The sequence below is a fragment of the Acomys russatus genome, chromosome 20 (genome assembly GCF_903995435.1).
Source record: "Acomys russatus chromosome 20, mAcoRus1.1, whole genome shotgun sequence".
In the NCBI taxonomy this organism is placed as follows: Eukaryota; Metazoa; Chordata; class Mammalia; order Rodentia; family Muridae; genus Acomys; species Acomys russatus.
This window is the reverse complement of record NC_067156.1, coordinates 40,290,006-40,306,947: the sequence shown is the minus strand read 5'-3', so window position 1 is coordinate 40,306,947 and position 16,942 is coordinate 40,290,006. Positions and strand designations below refer to the sequence as shown.

The 16,942-nt window shown below is 38.1% G+C and overlaps 1 protein-coding gene across 2 annotated transcripts in view; it reads right to left on the bottom strand.

The window, feature by feature from the left end:
• Nucleotides 1-226: 226 nt before the first annotated feature.
• Nucleotides 227-16,942, bottom strand: part of Snx2 (sorting nexin 2) — a 35,098-nt gene continuing 18,382 nt past the window's right edge. Inside the window, exons 8-16 of one of the 2 annotated variants that reach the window (XM_051163156.1) lie at nt 12,962-13,040; nt 10,394-10,469; nt 9,604-9,717; nt 9,256-9,349; nt 7,153-7,358; nt 4,983-5,126; nt 3,075-3,159; nt 2,909-2,976; nt 227-687 (exon numbers count right to left, since the gene is read on the bottom strand). In XM_051163156.1, coding sequence (XP_051019113.1) covers nt 2,975-2,976; nt 3,075-3,159; nt 4,983-5,126; nt 7,153-7,358; nt 9,256-9,349; nt 9,604-9,717; nt 10,394-10,469; nt 12,962-13,040 — 800 coding nt within the window. In that variant the 3' untranslated portion in view covers nt 227-687; nt 2,909-2,974. The remainder of the gene's footprint in view (nt 688-2,908; nt 2,977-3,074; nt 3,160-4,982; nt 5,127-7,152; nt 7,359-9,255; nt 9,350-9,603; nt 9,718-10,393; nt 10,470-12,961; nt 13,041-16,942) is intronic. The other variant, XM_051163155.1, reaches the window with a different exon arrangement.

Genomic DNA, 16,942 nt, shown 5'->3' with positions numbered 1-16,942 from the left:
TTCTCTTTTTTACCTAAAATGACTAATATAATTGTTCCCTGATTTATGGTTGTTTTGTAAGACAATTTAGAAACTTCATTTAGCTATTCAATGTAAGAATTTAGCATTTCAATGAAAACATTTAAGGAATCATAGTATTAACCATATACATTTAGAAGTATTTCTTCTGATTAAAAAAAGATCCCTAACATGTTTACATACTCAAATAATTTATTACTAATATTTCACAAGTAATATTTTATTACTATGATCACAAAATCATAATTTCTGTACAGGAATGTATAAGTGAACATTAATTAATGCATTGCTAATTTGCTTTATAATGAGGGTAAATATACTATAGAACAAAACAGAAAGAAGACTGTAAAATTTTCTGGTCTTGCAGTGCACTTTTTGGTGCAAGTATTTAAGACACAATAGTGTTCAATTCAGCAAAATATTGCAGAATGTCATGCCACAGTCCACTTAATTCAAAGAGGGTCAGGACATGCAGCTTGTAATAAAATGTCTGCGCATATGTTTTTATTTATAAAAAACCCACATGTAATTCATAAAATATATAGTTGTTTATTTAGATGGTTTCTAGATGATCTCACTGAGGAATCCAATGTCTCCTTAACAGGGATAACGTTATCGCTAGGCAATGGCTTTGGCTTCAGGTAGGAATGCCTCCCAGTACTTTATCAGCTGTGGGTGATAATAAAAAGATATTTGCGTTACATTTTTGCCATTTTAATGCATATATTGTTTTTTAAAGTATATATAGCAGCTAAACCAAATTTAATCTTTTAAAAAATTCATACATATAATTATATGTATTTATGGTGATCATCTGTTTTTATCTGTTTGAAGAAGGGGTGCATTCATTGTTAGCTCAGGCTGGCCTTAAGTTTCAGGTTTCATGATGCCTCAGCCACGAAGTGCTGGGATTATGCTTGCAGGACCACACCTAGACTGTGTGTGGCTTCTGTTTCGTTTTTCAATGGCTTTTTCAGAGAGGCTCTCCCTACTGCACGGGCCTGTCTGGTCGTGGTTCTGTGGCAGTCCTTCTGCCTGTGCTTCACTGCACTGGACTGTAGGTGTTCATCACCACACCTGGCTACATATGGTTCTTAAATGGATCATTTCCCCACCAGATGTCTCATCAACAGAATTAATATATAACCTATTTAAACATTGCTCCTAGCTAATTACAGATTCTGCTATAAACAACATACTTTAATTATAATGACCATTTCCAACATAAAGCAATAATATACCCTAAATTTCTAGGATATTCATTTTATATTATTGCTGGCTAAGAGGACTAGAATAAAGGGGGAAAGCCAATATTGAGTAAGGAAGAAAAACAGGAACTCAAAAAACTAGCTGCCACTCTCTGGGTCACCCAGATAATACATTGACTGTATACTAAAAAGTTAAAATAAAATATCTTTGGAAACAATTTTATCAGACTTAAGTCTTTTGGTTTTTTAAGACAGGGTTTCTCTGTGTAGCCCTGGGTGTCCTAGAACTTACTTTGTAGACCAGGCTAGCTTTGAACTCAGAGATCTGCCTGTCTCTGCCTCCAGGGTGCTGTGATTAAAGATGTGTCCACCACTGCCCAACAGTTCCATTAAAAAAATATCTACCTTTTTTAACTCACTTAAAACTTATATTATGTAGTCCTGGTTGGCCTCAAACTTTACTACCCAGAGCAGGCTGCCTCCTGGATACAGGACCATCCTGCCTCTGCTTCCTAAGTGTTTCGGTCACAGGCTTTCACCACTGTGCCTGGCTTGAATTTGAAGACAAAATATACCATACAGACAAGTTTCTATTTCTGCACATTTTAAAACTAACTAGGAGAAATATTTCTATTAAAGACACTAAGTCATTTGATTTATATGTGTGAAACTCTATTTTTATGGACTTTTTTATGTATCATGAAAGTTCACAAGAAAACGAGTACCAGTTGTAACATTCAAGCACCAAATAGCCCAAATAAAACAAAATTATCAAAATACTACAAAGAAAAAAAAGCTTAAAAAAATTAGTTTTCAGTCTAAGTATCTGTTGTGGAAGTACCAGGAGCACTTACTCCACCAGTCTGTCTGGCATGGAAAGGAAACCAGGACTGTAACGCCAGGGGCCATGGTGCATTCCTACAACCTCAGCACTACAGGCTGAGGCACAAGAAAGGCAATTTCCAGGCTACCCTGGGTTATATACAGAGACCACATCCAAAACAGAATGTAAGGAGAACAAAGATAAGGGGAAAGCTGTCTATGTGATTTTTTTAAAAAAAAAAAAGATTTATTTATTTATTATACTTAGTACATCTGCACGCCAGAAGAGGGCATCAGATCACATTATAGATGGTTGTGAGCTACCATGTGGTTGCTGGGAATTGAACTTAGGACCTCTGAAAGAGCAGTAAGTACCCTTAACCTCTGAGCCATCTCTCCAGCTCCCTTTGTGATATATTTTTAAAGATTTATCTGATTTCACCCATATGGGTGTTTTATCTGTGAATGCATGTGCACCACATGTACATCTGGTGCTCCAGAACACCAGAAGCACATGTTATATCCATTGGAACTGGATGTGAACTGCTATACGGGTGCTGGGAACTGAACCTGGGCTCTCGGTAAGAGCAGGAAGTACTCTTAGCCACTGGTCTGGATCTCTGTAGCCCTCCTCTAGGACTTTTTTATGGCCTAATATTGGTAATAGTTAATCTCTGTGTATTATTCTGTGCAGGCAAACAGACCAAAGATAGTTGCTAGTTACTTTAGCATTTTCCCCTTTTTGTCCTAGCTTTCTTTAGTCGACTTTTAATTTTTCCTTTAGCATAAACGCCTATTATTAACCATCTTCAAAATGGCTCTTCAAGAAACTCTAGAAGCTATAAGGAAAATGAGCTTACCTGTTGCTGTGTTTGTACTAATGATTCCAAGTACTTGATGATAACAGTTTTAAAATCTTTTACTCGTTCTTTCTGTTAAAGTACAATACATTAAAAAGGACATTAGTAGGAAATTTAATTTAACCACAGCTGTAGCAAAATTAAGCAAAGTACAGAACACTGATACATGCCTCAAATCTTCCCACTTCTTTCCGAATTGTTTTAGAGATCTGCTCAAAATCTCTCTCTCCTTGTTGTACTTTCGCCTCCCACTAAGGAAAACAAACAAGAAAAAAATATGCTGATTTTTGCTGGAAAAAAAATACTGTACTGTCCTGATTACTCATCTAACTTAATCAAAATGGCTAAAAGGTCCAAGAAAGCTCAATATTGGAAAACTCAATCTAACAAAATTCAGTGGCGTATCTAGAAGTTAAGTACACAGTTTCGTAGGTAAAGCACTTGCTGTGCAAACATGATGATCAGAATTAAATCTCTAGCACCCGTGTAGATGCTGGGTGGGCATGACGGTTTGCCTGTGATCCTGGCTCCCTGCAGGCAGAGAAAGAAGATCCCTGGGGAAAGCTGGCTACCTAGACAAGTCAAATCAGCAAGCTCTGGGTTTGTGTGAAACACTGACTCAATACACAATGTAAAAAGTGAGAGGAAGACCCCCAACATGAAACTTTGGCCTCCATATGCATGCCCACACATGTCCATGCACATACACATATGCCCACACACATCTACCTACATGTACACCCTATACACACACACACACACACACATACACACACACAAAGTGTAGTTCACTTTCTAGTGGTAGAAATACATATCAGATTAAATTCCATTAATAATTCATTTCTATATTTACTTAATATTAGACTATTTCATTATTGAATGAACTATAATGTTATGCCAGGCATAGTAGCTCTCGCCTCTAATTCTAACATTGAAAAAGAGGGAGCAGGATTGTGAATCCCAGGGTGACCTAAGGTAGCATGGTTAGATCCCACCTTTTTTTTTTTTTTTTTTTTTTTTGGTTTTTGAGACAAAGTTTCTCTGTGTTATTTTAGCTGTCCTAGACTTGCTATTTTCGCTGTCCTAGACTTGCTTTGTAGACCAGGCTGGCCCCGTACTCACAGCGATCCGCCTGCCTCTGCCTCCCAAGTGCTGGGATTAAAGGCGTGCACCACCACGCCCAGCCTAGCTAGATCCCATCTTAAAAGCAACATGTTAAAGGACCACCTTGCTAATGTCCATTAGATACAGCTGGAGGGATTTTGAGTCTAAAGCTCACTAACAAATAGATGAAAAGACTGCAGTTCACTTGTTACACATTTCAAAATATGCCAACTATATTAATTCCAATAATATATGTTTATCATCATTCGTAAGTTCATAGAAATACTTCAACAAAATGACTAGATTTTTTTTTTAAAGTGGAACTATTTATACTGAAGATTCATCACTATTCATTAAATTCAGTATGGCAACAACAAAATGTGACTTGTGACCAATGAAGCAGCTAAAATAAAGATTTAAGCAATGAAATGGTATTTCCCACTATGTAACCAAAATGCTGGTCCATACTCTGCAAAGAGCAGGGGTATTTATTTGTAGTAATATAAAGGTTGTCCTACCTCTTCAATTTCCTTATTGAAGCATGGCAAAAAAAGTGTATAAATTATAATAAACTTATATAAATTTATTAAAACACCATATATAATACATATATATGGGGAATAATATTGCCCAGAGAATTAAATGTGGGTAGGTCTACCTCTAACACCATTTTTAGATATAAAAGGAGTAACCATCTGAAATCAAAACCACTTGGAAAGAAAAGTGCAAAGACAAAGTTCATTTTAGATTTCCTCCTTGCATGCTTTACTCATTCCATAGTCATGTGAAGTCACAAAGGGCTCTGCAGATTTTAATGATAATAACCATGTTAAATACTTCTAACTAACTCACATAATTCATAAAAATATGGAGAAATAGCTATGTGCTGAGTGAGTCAGAAAAAAAGATGAAAAAGTATGCATATATGAATGACATGAAAAATATGAGTAAAGAAATAAAGTATTATTACCTCTCTTATTTCATTTTTAGCTTGTTGAATTTTATCTGGTTTATTAGCAACCATCATTTTTGCCTCAGTTTCACGCTTTTTGAGCAAAGTAATTTGAGCATCTTCCCACTTCTGCCAGCATTTCATCCGATGGTCAAACACACCCTGTAAGTGGACAGCACAGCTGTCAAGCAACACTGTAGAAGCCTTCATTACAACATAAGCATGATAACAGTGAAGTCTATAAAGCCAAGCATTTAACTGTTGCTCTAGCATACGGAGACAATAAAAATGCGCATGTCAACAGCAATTTCACTAACTTTTAGGATTTTAAATGTGGCTTGCAATAAGATGTAAAAGAGTTGTATAGTCTAAAAGAAGGTACTTAATGAAAATGCAGATGTACATTAGTTCTTCTACTAAACAATATACAAAGCAGATTCAAATGTTGGAAAAACAGAAATTGAAAACATCAAATGGACAGCAGGGTGTGGTAGTGCATGTCTGTAATCCCAGCACTTGGGAGGAAGAGGCAGGCGGATCTCTGTGAGTTCTAGGCCAGCCTGGTCTACAGAGTTCCAGGACAGCCAGGGCTACACAGAGAAACCCTGTCTTGAACAAACAAACAAACAAACAAACAGTACTGTAATCAAGAAGCAGTGACTAGCTGGATGTTGTAGTTCACGCCTGCAATCCCAACTGGGAGGCAGAAACAAGAGTCATGAGCTCATGGCCACTTTGGCCTTGACTCTACCTTAGAAAAACAAAACACAAACAAAACATCAGGCACCAGGGACTAAAGAAAGACAAATTGGGCTGGAGAGATGGCTCAGCGGTTATGAGTACTGTGTACGGCTGCCCTTCCAGAGGTCCTGGGTTCAATTCCCAGCATCCACATAGTGGCTCACAACCATCTCTAAAGTGATCTGATGCCCTCTTCTGGTGTGCATAAAGACAGTGTACTCGTATACATGAAATAAATAAATTTTTAAAAAAAGGAGAAAGAAAGAAAGAAAAGAAAGACAAATTTTACTCATTCCAAGCCTGACTTTGTGTCTAGGAAGCTCCTCTTTTGTACAGTGTGCCTCTGTAGTATAAGTTAATCCTCAGAGTACTACCAGATTCAAGTCATGATCATATTCACATTATTTTGACAGGAATAAAACAGAAGGCCAGTTAATATCAAGTAGCTATTAGAAATAGGTATTTTTTTTTTAAAGGGAACTAGGTAAAAAATTAATAATTCAAAGAAAAAGAGAGAGAGAAATGGCATAGGGCTGGTGTGGAGAGTGGTAGAGGACAGACAAGGACTTGGGTTTGATTTGGAGTTCTACATATACATGTAAAGTGTTACTCTTACCTCAATAAATTCAATAAAGAGAGAGAAGAAGCCAGGTGCAGTTTTACACGCCTTCAATGGCAGTACTTGGGAGGCAGAGGCAAGAGGATATCTGTGAGTTTAAGGCTAGCCTGGTCTACACACTGAGTTCCAGAAAAGCTAGAACTACATAGAAAGTCCCTGACTCAAAACAAACAAAAGAAAACAATCAAACAAGCAAGCAAGCAAGCAAACAAATAAACAAACAAGAGCCAGAGAGATGGCTCTGAGTTTAGGAGAATTTACTGTTTTTGCAGGACCCGGGTTTGGTTCCCAACACCCACATGGCAGCTCTTAACTGTCTGCTACTCCAGTTTCAGGGGACCTTTTTGCTTTTTGTTTGTTTTTCAAGACAAGGATCAGGAGTTCAAACCAGTCTTGGCCACACAATACTCTCAAAAACAACAATAAAAGATATGATGCTGGGGGCTAGAGAGATGGCTCAGTGGTTAAGAACATTGTCTGCTCTTCCAAAGGTCCCAGGTTCGATTCCCAGAACCCACATGGCAGCTGACAACGGTCTGTAACTCCAGTTCCAAGGGACCAGACACCCTCACAGCAATGCATATAAAAACAAATACATTATAAAAAAGAAAAGAAAAAAATGTCAAAGTTCTAACAGAAAACCCAATGAGTGTGTGTCTCTGTGTGCTGCTGTGCAGTCCTGACTGGCCTAGAACTTACTGCACAGAGCAGGCTGGCCCGGGCGTGGACCGTTCTGCATCTGCTGCTCAGCTGGCTCCATGTCTGGTCTAAATTATTTCTAAAGCAAATGTTTAAGTAAAAGCAGGAAGTCTGTAGACTAGGGCTTACTTTCACCGCAGCAATGAGACGAATGTAGTCACTAAGAAGTTCTGAGAACATGTAAAAGTCAGCAAAAGCTTGCTCTTGATGTAACTGGTCTATCTTCTCCTCAACCTCAGCGAGCTGAGATAAAGCTCTAGAAAGAGCAGTGTGGTCCTCAGAATTACCTAGCATGGCAGCACTCTTAGCAAAGGCAGCTGTGTTGGCTGAAAGTTCTGAAATTAAAAAACAAAAAAGCATTTAGTATTTGCTAATAAAAATGTAACATTATATCCATTCTCTCTAGAATTATTTTAAATTAATATGAAGCACTCAATAAAATGCCTTGGGCACAGATGCTAGTAGGAGCAGCACTGCGGCGAGGAGTAAGAAACAGCTGCAGAGCACTCATCCAGCATGTGCAAGGGCCTATTTATATCTGAGCCCAGCACAGCCCCACAACACACCAAAGCAGAATTGCAGCTTGTATTTTCAGATGGTGTATTATGTCTAAATAGTTCAATAGTCTGTCTTCCCCTTTTCACCCCAAAGTGCTCATTTATTCTCTTCTGCATTCTGTTAAAGAGGTAAGTATGTTTCTAATATAGGAAGAATGAACATAGAAATTAATGGGGCTAGAGAGATAGCTCTGAGGTTTGTACTAGTACCCTGGAGGACCAAAGTTTGAAAACCCACACACTGGCACAAGTACATATAATTAGGAATAATATTTTTTGTGTTTTATGTTTTTGGGTTTTTGTTTGTTTGCTTTTCACAGAGACAAGGTTTCTCTGTGTACACCTTACTGTCCTGGACTCACTCTGTAAACCAGACTGGCTTCGAACTCACCACAGAGATCTGCCTGCCTCTGCCTCACAAGTGCTAGGATTAAAGGTATACATCACTACTCCTGGTTTAAGAATAATACTTTTTAAAAAGATCACAATTAATTCATACTGTACTCTTTGGCATTTAAACATTTGTCATTGAAAATAATATCACGGGGGCTGGAGAGGTTGCTCAGAGGTTAAGAGCATTGGCTGCTGTCCTGAAGGTCCTGAGTTCAATTCCCAGAAACTACATGGTGGCTCAGACTCATCTATAATGAGATCTGTTGCCCTCTTCTTGCCTACAGGCACACATGCAGGGAGCATACTGTATAAATAATAAATAAATAAATCTTTAAAAATAAAAAATAAAATAGTATCTCGAGGTCGGGTGAGATGGTGCATGCCTATAATCCCAGCACTCAGTAAAGGCAGAGGCAGGTGGCATTCTATGAGCTCCAGGCTGGCCTGCTCTAAAAAGCAAGTCTAGGACTGCCAAGGATACACAGAGAAGCCCTATCTTTAAAAGAAAGTAATTCATTTTGTTAATATTATCTTAATGAAATGTATTAAGCATTATGTCACACAGTATCTTAGAAAATCATTTTGAAGAATTTTGGATTCTAAAAATACCTCCACCTCAAAGTTAAACAAAGAAACAAACATCAACCACAAAACTTTGTGGATTAAAAAAAAATTACAACACAAACTGTCTATGAACTCTTTACTCTCCCAAACCTTGTTTTAGGCACCGAGGTATGATCTTTTTTATTTTTCACCCTTCTATCCCAGGCGGGCCCTGAACTTTCCATATAGAGAATGGCCCTGAATCTTGACTGCCTGGTTTATGTGGTGCTGGAGCCCAAGCCTAGGCCTTCTGCATTAGACAAGCACTACCAAGTAGGGGACATCTCTAGCCCCCAAATACTATAAGAACATGAGGAAAATAATTCAGTTTTCCAAGTAGTAGAGACACAATACAAATACTTTCAAGAAAATCTATAAATATCAATTTTTAATTCTCCCCACCATGGTTCAGATTTGAATTAAAATAGTTTTATAAGCTCAGATTTTTTTAATTTTACACTAGAAGTTAGATCAAAATACAGCGGAAAATTTTAAACAATACCGAAACAAAATACTGTTTTTCTGGTTTGAGATAGTCTCACTACATACTCCAGGCTAGCTTCAAACTCACGGCAGTGCTGCTTCAGGCCCCTAAGTGCATTGCATGCAACACAGAATGTTCCCTGAAACTATTGTTTTCTCCTTTCCACAATCACTCACTTTAACGCGGCAAACAAACCTTTTCGATGACAGACCAAGGCTTCAACACTGGCATGAAGTTTCCGAAGTTGCTGGTCAAGATTCTCAAATTGCTGTTGTTTTTCTTCAAACCACTAAGAAGAAAAATGAAAAATGGAGCTAATTTAGGATGAACGAGCCATGGCAAATTAGGTTACCAATAGCAAGCTACCTTTCTTGTTTCAGAACAGCAAATTAGCCACATATAACCACGGTGGTCAACTGATGTAGCTGAGAACTGAACTCAATAAGCAAATTAATATCCTATTTTCTGCTTATACAGCTTTAAAATGCAGTTGTTGGGCTCATTAATTCATTTCATTATTCAAGTCGAAAAATCAGCCCTTACTGCATCCGATTCATTCATCTTGATTGTCATTTTGTTGACAGCGTCGGCAGCCTTGTTCACCATCCTCAATAGTCCTGCTCCACTCAGAGCCTGGGTGTTAACTGCTCTCGGCAGCTGGAATTGAATGACAAATAAGGGCAAACAAACCGGTTAAAAGCCTAGAGATTTAACTGGGCACAAAAGGGATCCCCCTCCCAAAATAAAGAGAAGAGAGAGAAGAAAAGAGAAAAGAGGCTGTATTTTCTTCATCCTCGCACATTTCAACAGTGAGATCTAATTTCTCAAATGCACTACTTGTACATTCTCAAAGGAAAACTTAAAAAATAGACTTTCCATTTGCTTTTCTTCTGCACGTTTACATTTAGATAGAACAAACACTGTTTGTCAAAATACATTAAATGCCCAGCTCTAACACAGCCACCTGTCTACAAGCGAAAACATGCTGCTGGTGAGCAGAGGTGCTTGCTCTGAGGGCTGTGCTGTGAGCTTCTGAAAAATTCTGAGACTCAAGCAAAGTTTGTTGTTTTTTCTTTTAATCTCAAGCAGTAACAATTAAGGCAGTGCCAGTAAACTTATTTCTAATCCATTTGATTAAATCCAGTTTAAATTTTCAAAAAGGACTGATTGTCCTCTATCAACTGAAAGAAGGCATTTGCCAATAATTCAATTAAACAAAACCAAAAATCCCCAAACATGGTTTTACTGTGAACACTGAGCTAATTATTTACGGAATGTTTAATCTTGTATTAGTTATGATGAATACGGATGAGACAATTTAAAGTAGCAATACCTCTGAGCTTTCCAAGAACTGCCGCAAGTCCGGATCCTGAAGCAGCGTTGGATGCTTTACTGTTCTTTGAAGATACCTATTTGTAAGAGTTGAATTGATTCTATTTTACCATTTTAAATCGTTTCAACAAAAGAATAAAAATAACTAGGTAAAAGTATCTTCAACTTATCTCTTATTAGTCTGCACTCAGTATAATTATATAATTTACGCAACTGAACAGAGTATGGTAGTGCACACTGTAATCCCAGAATTTGGAAGGCAGAGACTCTGGAGTATGAGGCCAGACTTGCTTTAGAGCAACTAGATTTACATATGAGACCCTATCTCAGAGGGGGAGTAGGGAGGGAGGGAGGGGAGAGGGAGAGGGAGGGAGGGAGAGGGAAGGAGAGGGAGAGAAGGGGGAAAGAAGGAGGAGGAAACATTCTATATTTCAAGCCTAAATAAAATGCCTACCACTACTTATACTCTTTAATTTTCAAAGCCCACTTTACAGGTTCTGAGCCTCAAGCAGTAAGAAAAAGGCTAATCTATAATCAAGGTTTGATATATGTTATACATATACTTTTTTTTTTAAATCATTTAAGCCAGGCATGGTGGTACACACCTTTAATCTTAGCACTTGGGAGGCAGAGACAGGTGGATCGCTGTGAGTTTGAGGCCAGCATGGTCTATAAAATAAGTCAGGCAAGGCTACACAGAGAAACCCTGTCTCCAAACAAAGAAAAAAACAAAAAACAAAAATCAAACAAACAAAACCAAAAAAGTCATTTAAGGGGCAGGGGCACATGTTAGAAAGGTCAGAAGACAAGGAGACAACTTGCAGGAGTCAGTTTTCTCCTTCTACCATGTGGATTTGGAATCCACTTGGATCACTCCCAAGTTGTCAGGCTTCTTAGCCTGACCCTTTACCCACTGAGCCATCTCCCCAGTACACATATTTTTTTAAGAAAAAGAACCATTTTTTCATACTACATTTTGTATTATATGTATGCTGTAAGTAGTCTTATAAGACAACTGTTTTGTTTTTTGAGATAATCTCACCATGTAGCCTAGAGCTCAATGTGTAGAGTAGGCTACCCTTGAACTCACAGAGAACTGCCTATCTCAGCTTCCAGAGTGCTGGGATTAAACATGCTTGGCAAGATTTAACTTCTTTCTTTGTTTCTTTTCGAGACAGAGTTTCTCTGTGTAGCCTTGGCTGTCCTAGAACTCACTTTGTAGACCAGCCTAACCTCAAACTCACAGAGATCCACCTGCCTCTGCCTTCCAGAGTGCTGAGATTACAGGCATGTATCACAAAACTTTTTCTTAAGGGCTACACAGAAGTAGATAAGTAAATAAGAGATACTGTGGCTTTTGTAACATTAAAATTAAGGACAGAGTTTTAAACAATGAACATTTATAAACACATGACAACTCAGGGAGGGCAGAATGAGGCCCAAAGAGGGGGAAAAAAAGAAATGAAACATACAAACAGAAAAAGAGTGTGATATAAAAACAAATATGAAGAGAAAGAATAACAGGAAATTCACTAAAGAAAGTAAAACATAAAAGGCAACTTAAGTTCATGCCAGCATCATACTCCTAAGAGGTGGCCAGCAGCAACTCAGATCTGCTTTAAGCAGAATGAACTGAGAAGAATCATTTGGACTTTCCAGTTTCTACTTGTGTGCGTAGACAAAATAAAACAAAGACAGCTGCATAAAATCCTTATGATGAATAGTTAAAAATAATTTCTCTTACTTTAAATTCAGTGCCAACAAAAACACAGCTACACAGAGAAACACTGTCTTGAACCACCCCCCCTCCCCCCATCCCCAAAAAAGAATAAGTTAGGGCTGTAGAAATGGCTCAGTAATTATAAACAGTTGTTCTTGGAGAGGACCCAGGTCTGGTGCCCAGCACCCACACGGAGGTTCCCAACCACTCCAGTTCCAGGAGACCTAACCTCCTCCTCTGACCTCCACAGACACTAAGCCTGCATGGAGTGCACATATTTACATTCAGGTAAAACACTCATATACATTAAAATAAATCAACTTTTTTCAATTTAGACAAACTGTAACTAAACTACTAAAATGGCATGTAAGTATGGCATAATTAAAATAGTAGATGAGTATGGTAGAACTTTCTAAGACTCTAAGAAAGAGCTGTGCTGGGGGTATGATTCAAGGCCTCAAAGGTATTATATAAGCATCTCTCCACAGAGGACCAGTCTCCTCCTTGTTTTCGTTTGTATTTTGAGACTGGGTCTTCTATGTAGCCCAGGACATGACTGGGCTAAAAGTCCTCCTTCTAATCTATGGAATACTGGGAAGACAAGAGTGTGCACCACACATGACTTCTCCAGACATTCTATCAAGTGTTCCTGAGAGTTTCTATGTTTCCCTCTTACAACTACAGCCATTTTTTAGTGCTCTTGGTGAATATGATATAATCCTAACACCAACTAATTCATTCCTTTATTTTCGTACGTAGAGCATGATACAGAAACAGGTGTCATGCTGTTAGACCACAGCTGAGGACTTCTAAAAGCATAGCAACAGTGGTGCTGCAACTAAGAATTACCTCTCCAACGCCGCTCTTCGTTTCTCTACAAACTCAGTGGATGAGGAATCTTCTTTACCTACTTTGACCTTGGTCATACCTTTGAAGAAGTAGATGAGATTCATAAGAATTTTAGGTCATTATGAAACAGACTTTATAATATCTTCATAATCAAAATATACTTTTCACCTTATAATAATGTCTCTATGTTGGTAACTGGAATCTTACTCAGAGTATGCCATTTTTGAAGAATTACATCTCATGATGTGTTAATATCTCTAATTAGTGAATAAATATGGCAGCATGTGAATAAAGCACAACATGAGCTACATTTGTGGGTTTCAAATTCATACAGTAAGTATATACAAAAGCTTACATAAACATTTCAGAATTTGTGTTATTTCACTTTAAAAACACAAAATGTTTTATACTTCAAGAGTATTTTGGGACTTGAACCCAAGGCATGAATGCTAGACAAGTACTCTACCTTTGACCTAGATACCAAAGTTATTTTTTTTGACATTTATTTTTAAAAAGACTTAATTATTTGCTTGTGCATGCGTGTGTGTGTGTGTGCGCGCGCACACGCGCTGCGCACTTTGTTATATACACATGCGTACAGGTGCTGCAGAAGCCAGATAAGTATGTCAGGTCCTCTGGAACTGGAGTTACAGGCAGTTGTGAGAGGCCCAATAAGGGTCCTGGGAAGCAAACTCCAGCTCTTTGCAAAAGTAAAAAGCACTCTAAAATGCTGAGACATTTTCTTAGGCCCCATTCCTACATTTCAATACACCTAATGGAGTTTTTAAAAACTATAGTCAATAAATATCAATAAAGGTCTTTATGGAATGATAAAATGTGTTAAATGTAACTGATGAATGTGCTGAACGCTTTCCCTGCTGCAGAGCTAGCATGTTTTTACTTGTCACCCACGTTCTGCTGTCTTTGTCCTTTTTGCCTTTCTATGTGGCATAGGCTGACCTGGACTTCACGATCCTCTTGCCTAAGGCTTCCCAGGGTTGACATTTTAAAAAAATGCACTCTTGTGCCAAGCTGTTCCTTTTCTAATAGTTTAGAAGGAATTGTGTTTTCCACCCAACCAAAATTAATGCAGCCTCCTTTCAGTGGCTTCTATATGTACTCTTTCGCTCTCTAGAAATACCTTACTTTAAAAATCTGCACGTGTACACAAGTGTAGTGGCAGATACCTATAATCCCAGACTTGAGAGAATGGGGTAGGTGGATTGTTGAGTTTGAGGCCAGCTTGGGCTACACGGCAAGACTTTGACTCTAAACAAGCAAATAAATAAATAAATGGATTCATGAACAAACAAACAAAGCAAGCAAGCAAGCAAACTAGGCATGGTGGTCCACACCCATAATGTGGCATAGGAAGATCAGGAGTTCAGGGCTATCTTCCACACACTCTAGGTTCAGGGCCAATCTTAGTTACATGAGACCTTATCCTAAACAAAACAAAACAAAACAAACAAACTCAAGCACATAAATCCACTTCTGGCTATGTAATTAAAAGGATAACCTTTTATTTTTTAGATAATATATATTAATTCAAAATATGTCAATAACATATGGTTTTATGAAACACTATTGCTTGTCTACTAGGTAGATGCCAGAAAGTTCAAAGATTAATCTGCTACTTACCTTTATCTGTTCACAATTTTTGGAGAAAATATTTTATTCTGACTATATGTACATGTATACATATGCAAACAAACACACACATGTGTAATATATATTATATCAAATGATCTAGTCTGTTTCATTTATTTATTTACTTATTTAGTGTTAACGATCTATTCTGTTGATTGATTGAGTCTTATATAGATTAGGCTTCGAATTTGCTGTGTAGCAAGAATATGTCCTGTCTCTCTCTTCTGAGTTCTGGGAATCAAACCCAGGAATTTGTGCATTCTAGGCAAACACTACCAAGAAGGCAACATTTCATCTTGGACGAGTCTAAAACAATATAGTACTATTATTTTTTTAAAAATAGAGAACTGGGTCTATAGGAGTAATTTAGTAGTATTGTGTACATAGCATGCTGAAGGCCCTGATCTCACTCCACCTCAAAACAACTAACCCAGAAAATGTTCTATTTAAGGATTAGGAAAAGAATATAACAAATTCATGTGAACACATCAAGTTTTAGAATTATAAAATTACTTTTCAACTCATAAAACTAATAATCATCCGGGTGTGGTGGCGCACACCTTTACTCCTAGCATTCAGGAGGCAGAGGCAGGCTGTGAGTTCAAGGCCAGCCTCGTCTACAAAGAGAGTTGCAGGAGAGCCAGGGCTATTATACAGGGAAACCTTGTCTCAAAAAAAGAAAAAAATAAACAAAACAAAACAAAAACGGCCCTAGAATAAAACTAATAATCAGCAAAACTCATTTTAAATATGTTTCAGAGTAAGAATTTTGAGTGTGAAAAAATTAAAATAGGGTCTTTAAACACCCAAGACTTAAACAGACTGGTAATACCTACAAATTTTAAGATGTAAGTCTTAAAAGTGAAATAATGGTGCTCAGATGACTCAGTGTATAAAGAAAGATGCTTGCTGCCAAACCTGGCTAACCTGAGTTCAGTCCCAGTGATACACACAGAAAAGTGCATGGACTTCCATTCATGTCCTGCTCTCCATGTGCATGTGGTAGCAAGAGGGACATTCCCCAGCATACACAACAAATAAAATAGCAAAATCTTTACAGCAAAGATAATGAAGGCTTTCTGCTTCTTTTATAATTTTCTGCATTTTAGTAACTAAGTCTGCTGAATGTGGTGGTGCATGCCTTTAATCCCAGCACTCAGCAGAGAGAGGCAAGCGTGAATTCGAGGTTAGCCTGAGTCTATAACAGCCAAGGCTACACAGAAAAATCCTGTCTTAATACCAAATCAAACCAAACCAAAAAACCAAAAATCAAGAAATAAAAAGCTAAGCCCTCATTGCTGGTATTAGTAGAAATGTTTTTGTCTTGTTTTGTTTTGATTTCAGGCAGGATCTCATTAAATCTGAGTGGGAACTCATTATGTAATTAACTAAGATGAATTTAATGGCTCTTATATGAGCAAGGCTAAATTGAACTTATCTTTGGACAATATATAGCTGAGGACCAAACAGCACCTAGCTCTTAGAGAAAACATTGACATGGTAAATATCACCAGAACAGGACTCAGTAAATTGGTATTCTTTTGGTTTTATTTTGGTTTTTTGTTTGGGAGTGTGTGTGTTTTTTTTCCCCCCTCCCAAATTTTCCCCATTGGATTATTTTTTCATTAATTTATTCAGATTACATCTCAATTGCTGTCCCATCACTTGTATCCTCCCGTTTCTCCCTCCCTCACGTTTTCACCCTATTCCCCTCCCCTAGGTCTAAGACCTAGGGGGACTTCCTCCCCCACTATATGGTCATAGGCTATTAAGTCTCATCTTGGTAGGCTGCTTATTCTTTCTCTGAGTGCCACCAGGCCTCCCCACCAAGGGGAAGTGGTCAAATATGGGGCACCAGAGTTCATCAGAGTCAGTCCCCCCTCTCCACACAAATTCCTGTCTATTGGCTAGATCAGAGTAGAGGTTTGATGTTTACTGCTTGAATTAGTTGGTGCAGTAGTTTGAGCAGACTCCCCCCTGGGCCCAGATCCACCTGTCATGATGCTCTTTTTGTAGATTTCTAGGACCCTCTGGATCCTTCTATTTTCCCATTCTCTTATATTTCTCTTACCTAGAGTCCCAATAGGATGTCCTCACATCTATCCCAATCTCCTGGTAAGTGAAGTCGAGACAGGGTTTCTCTGTGTAGCTTTGGCTGTCCTGGACTCACTTTGTGGACCAGGCTAGCCTCAAACTCACATAGATCTGCCTGCCTCTGCCTCAGAGTTCTGGGATTACAGGTGTGTGCCACCACACCCGGTAAAAGTTAGTTTCTAACCACCTTCAATTTGATCAATTTTAACCCAATATTCAACATCCAAATATTTATGT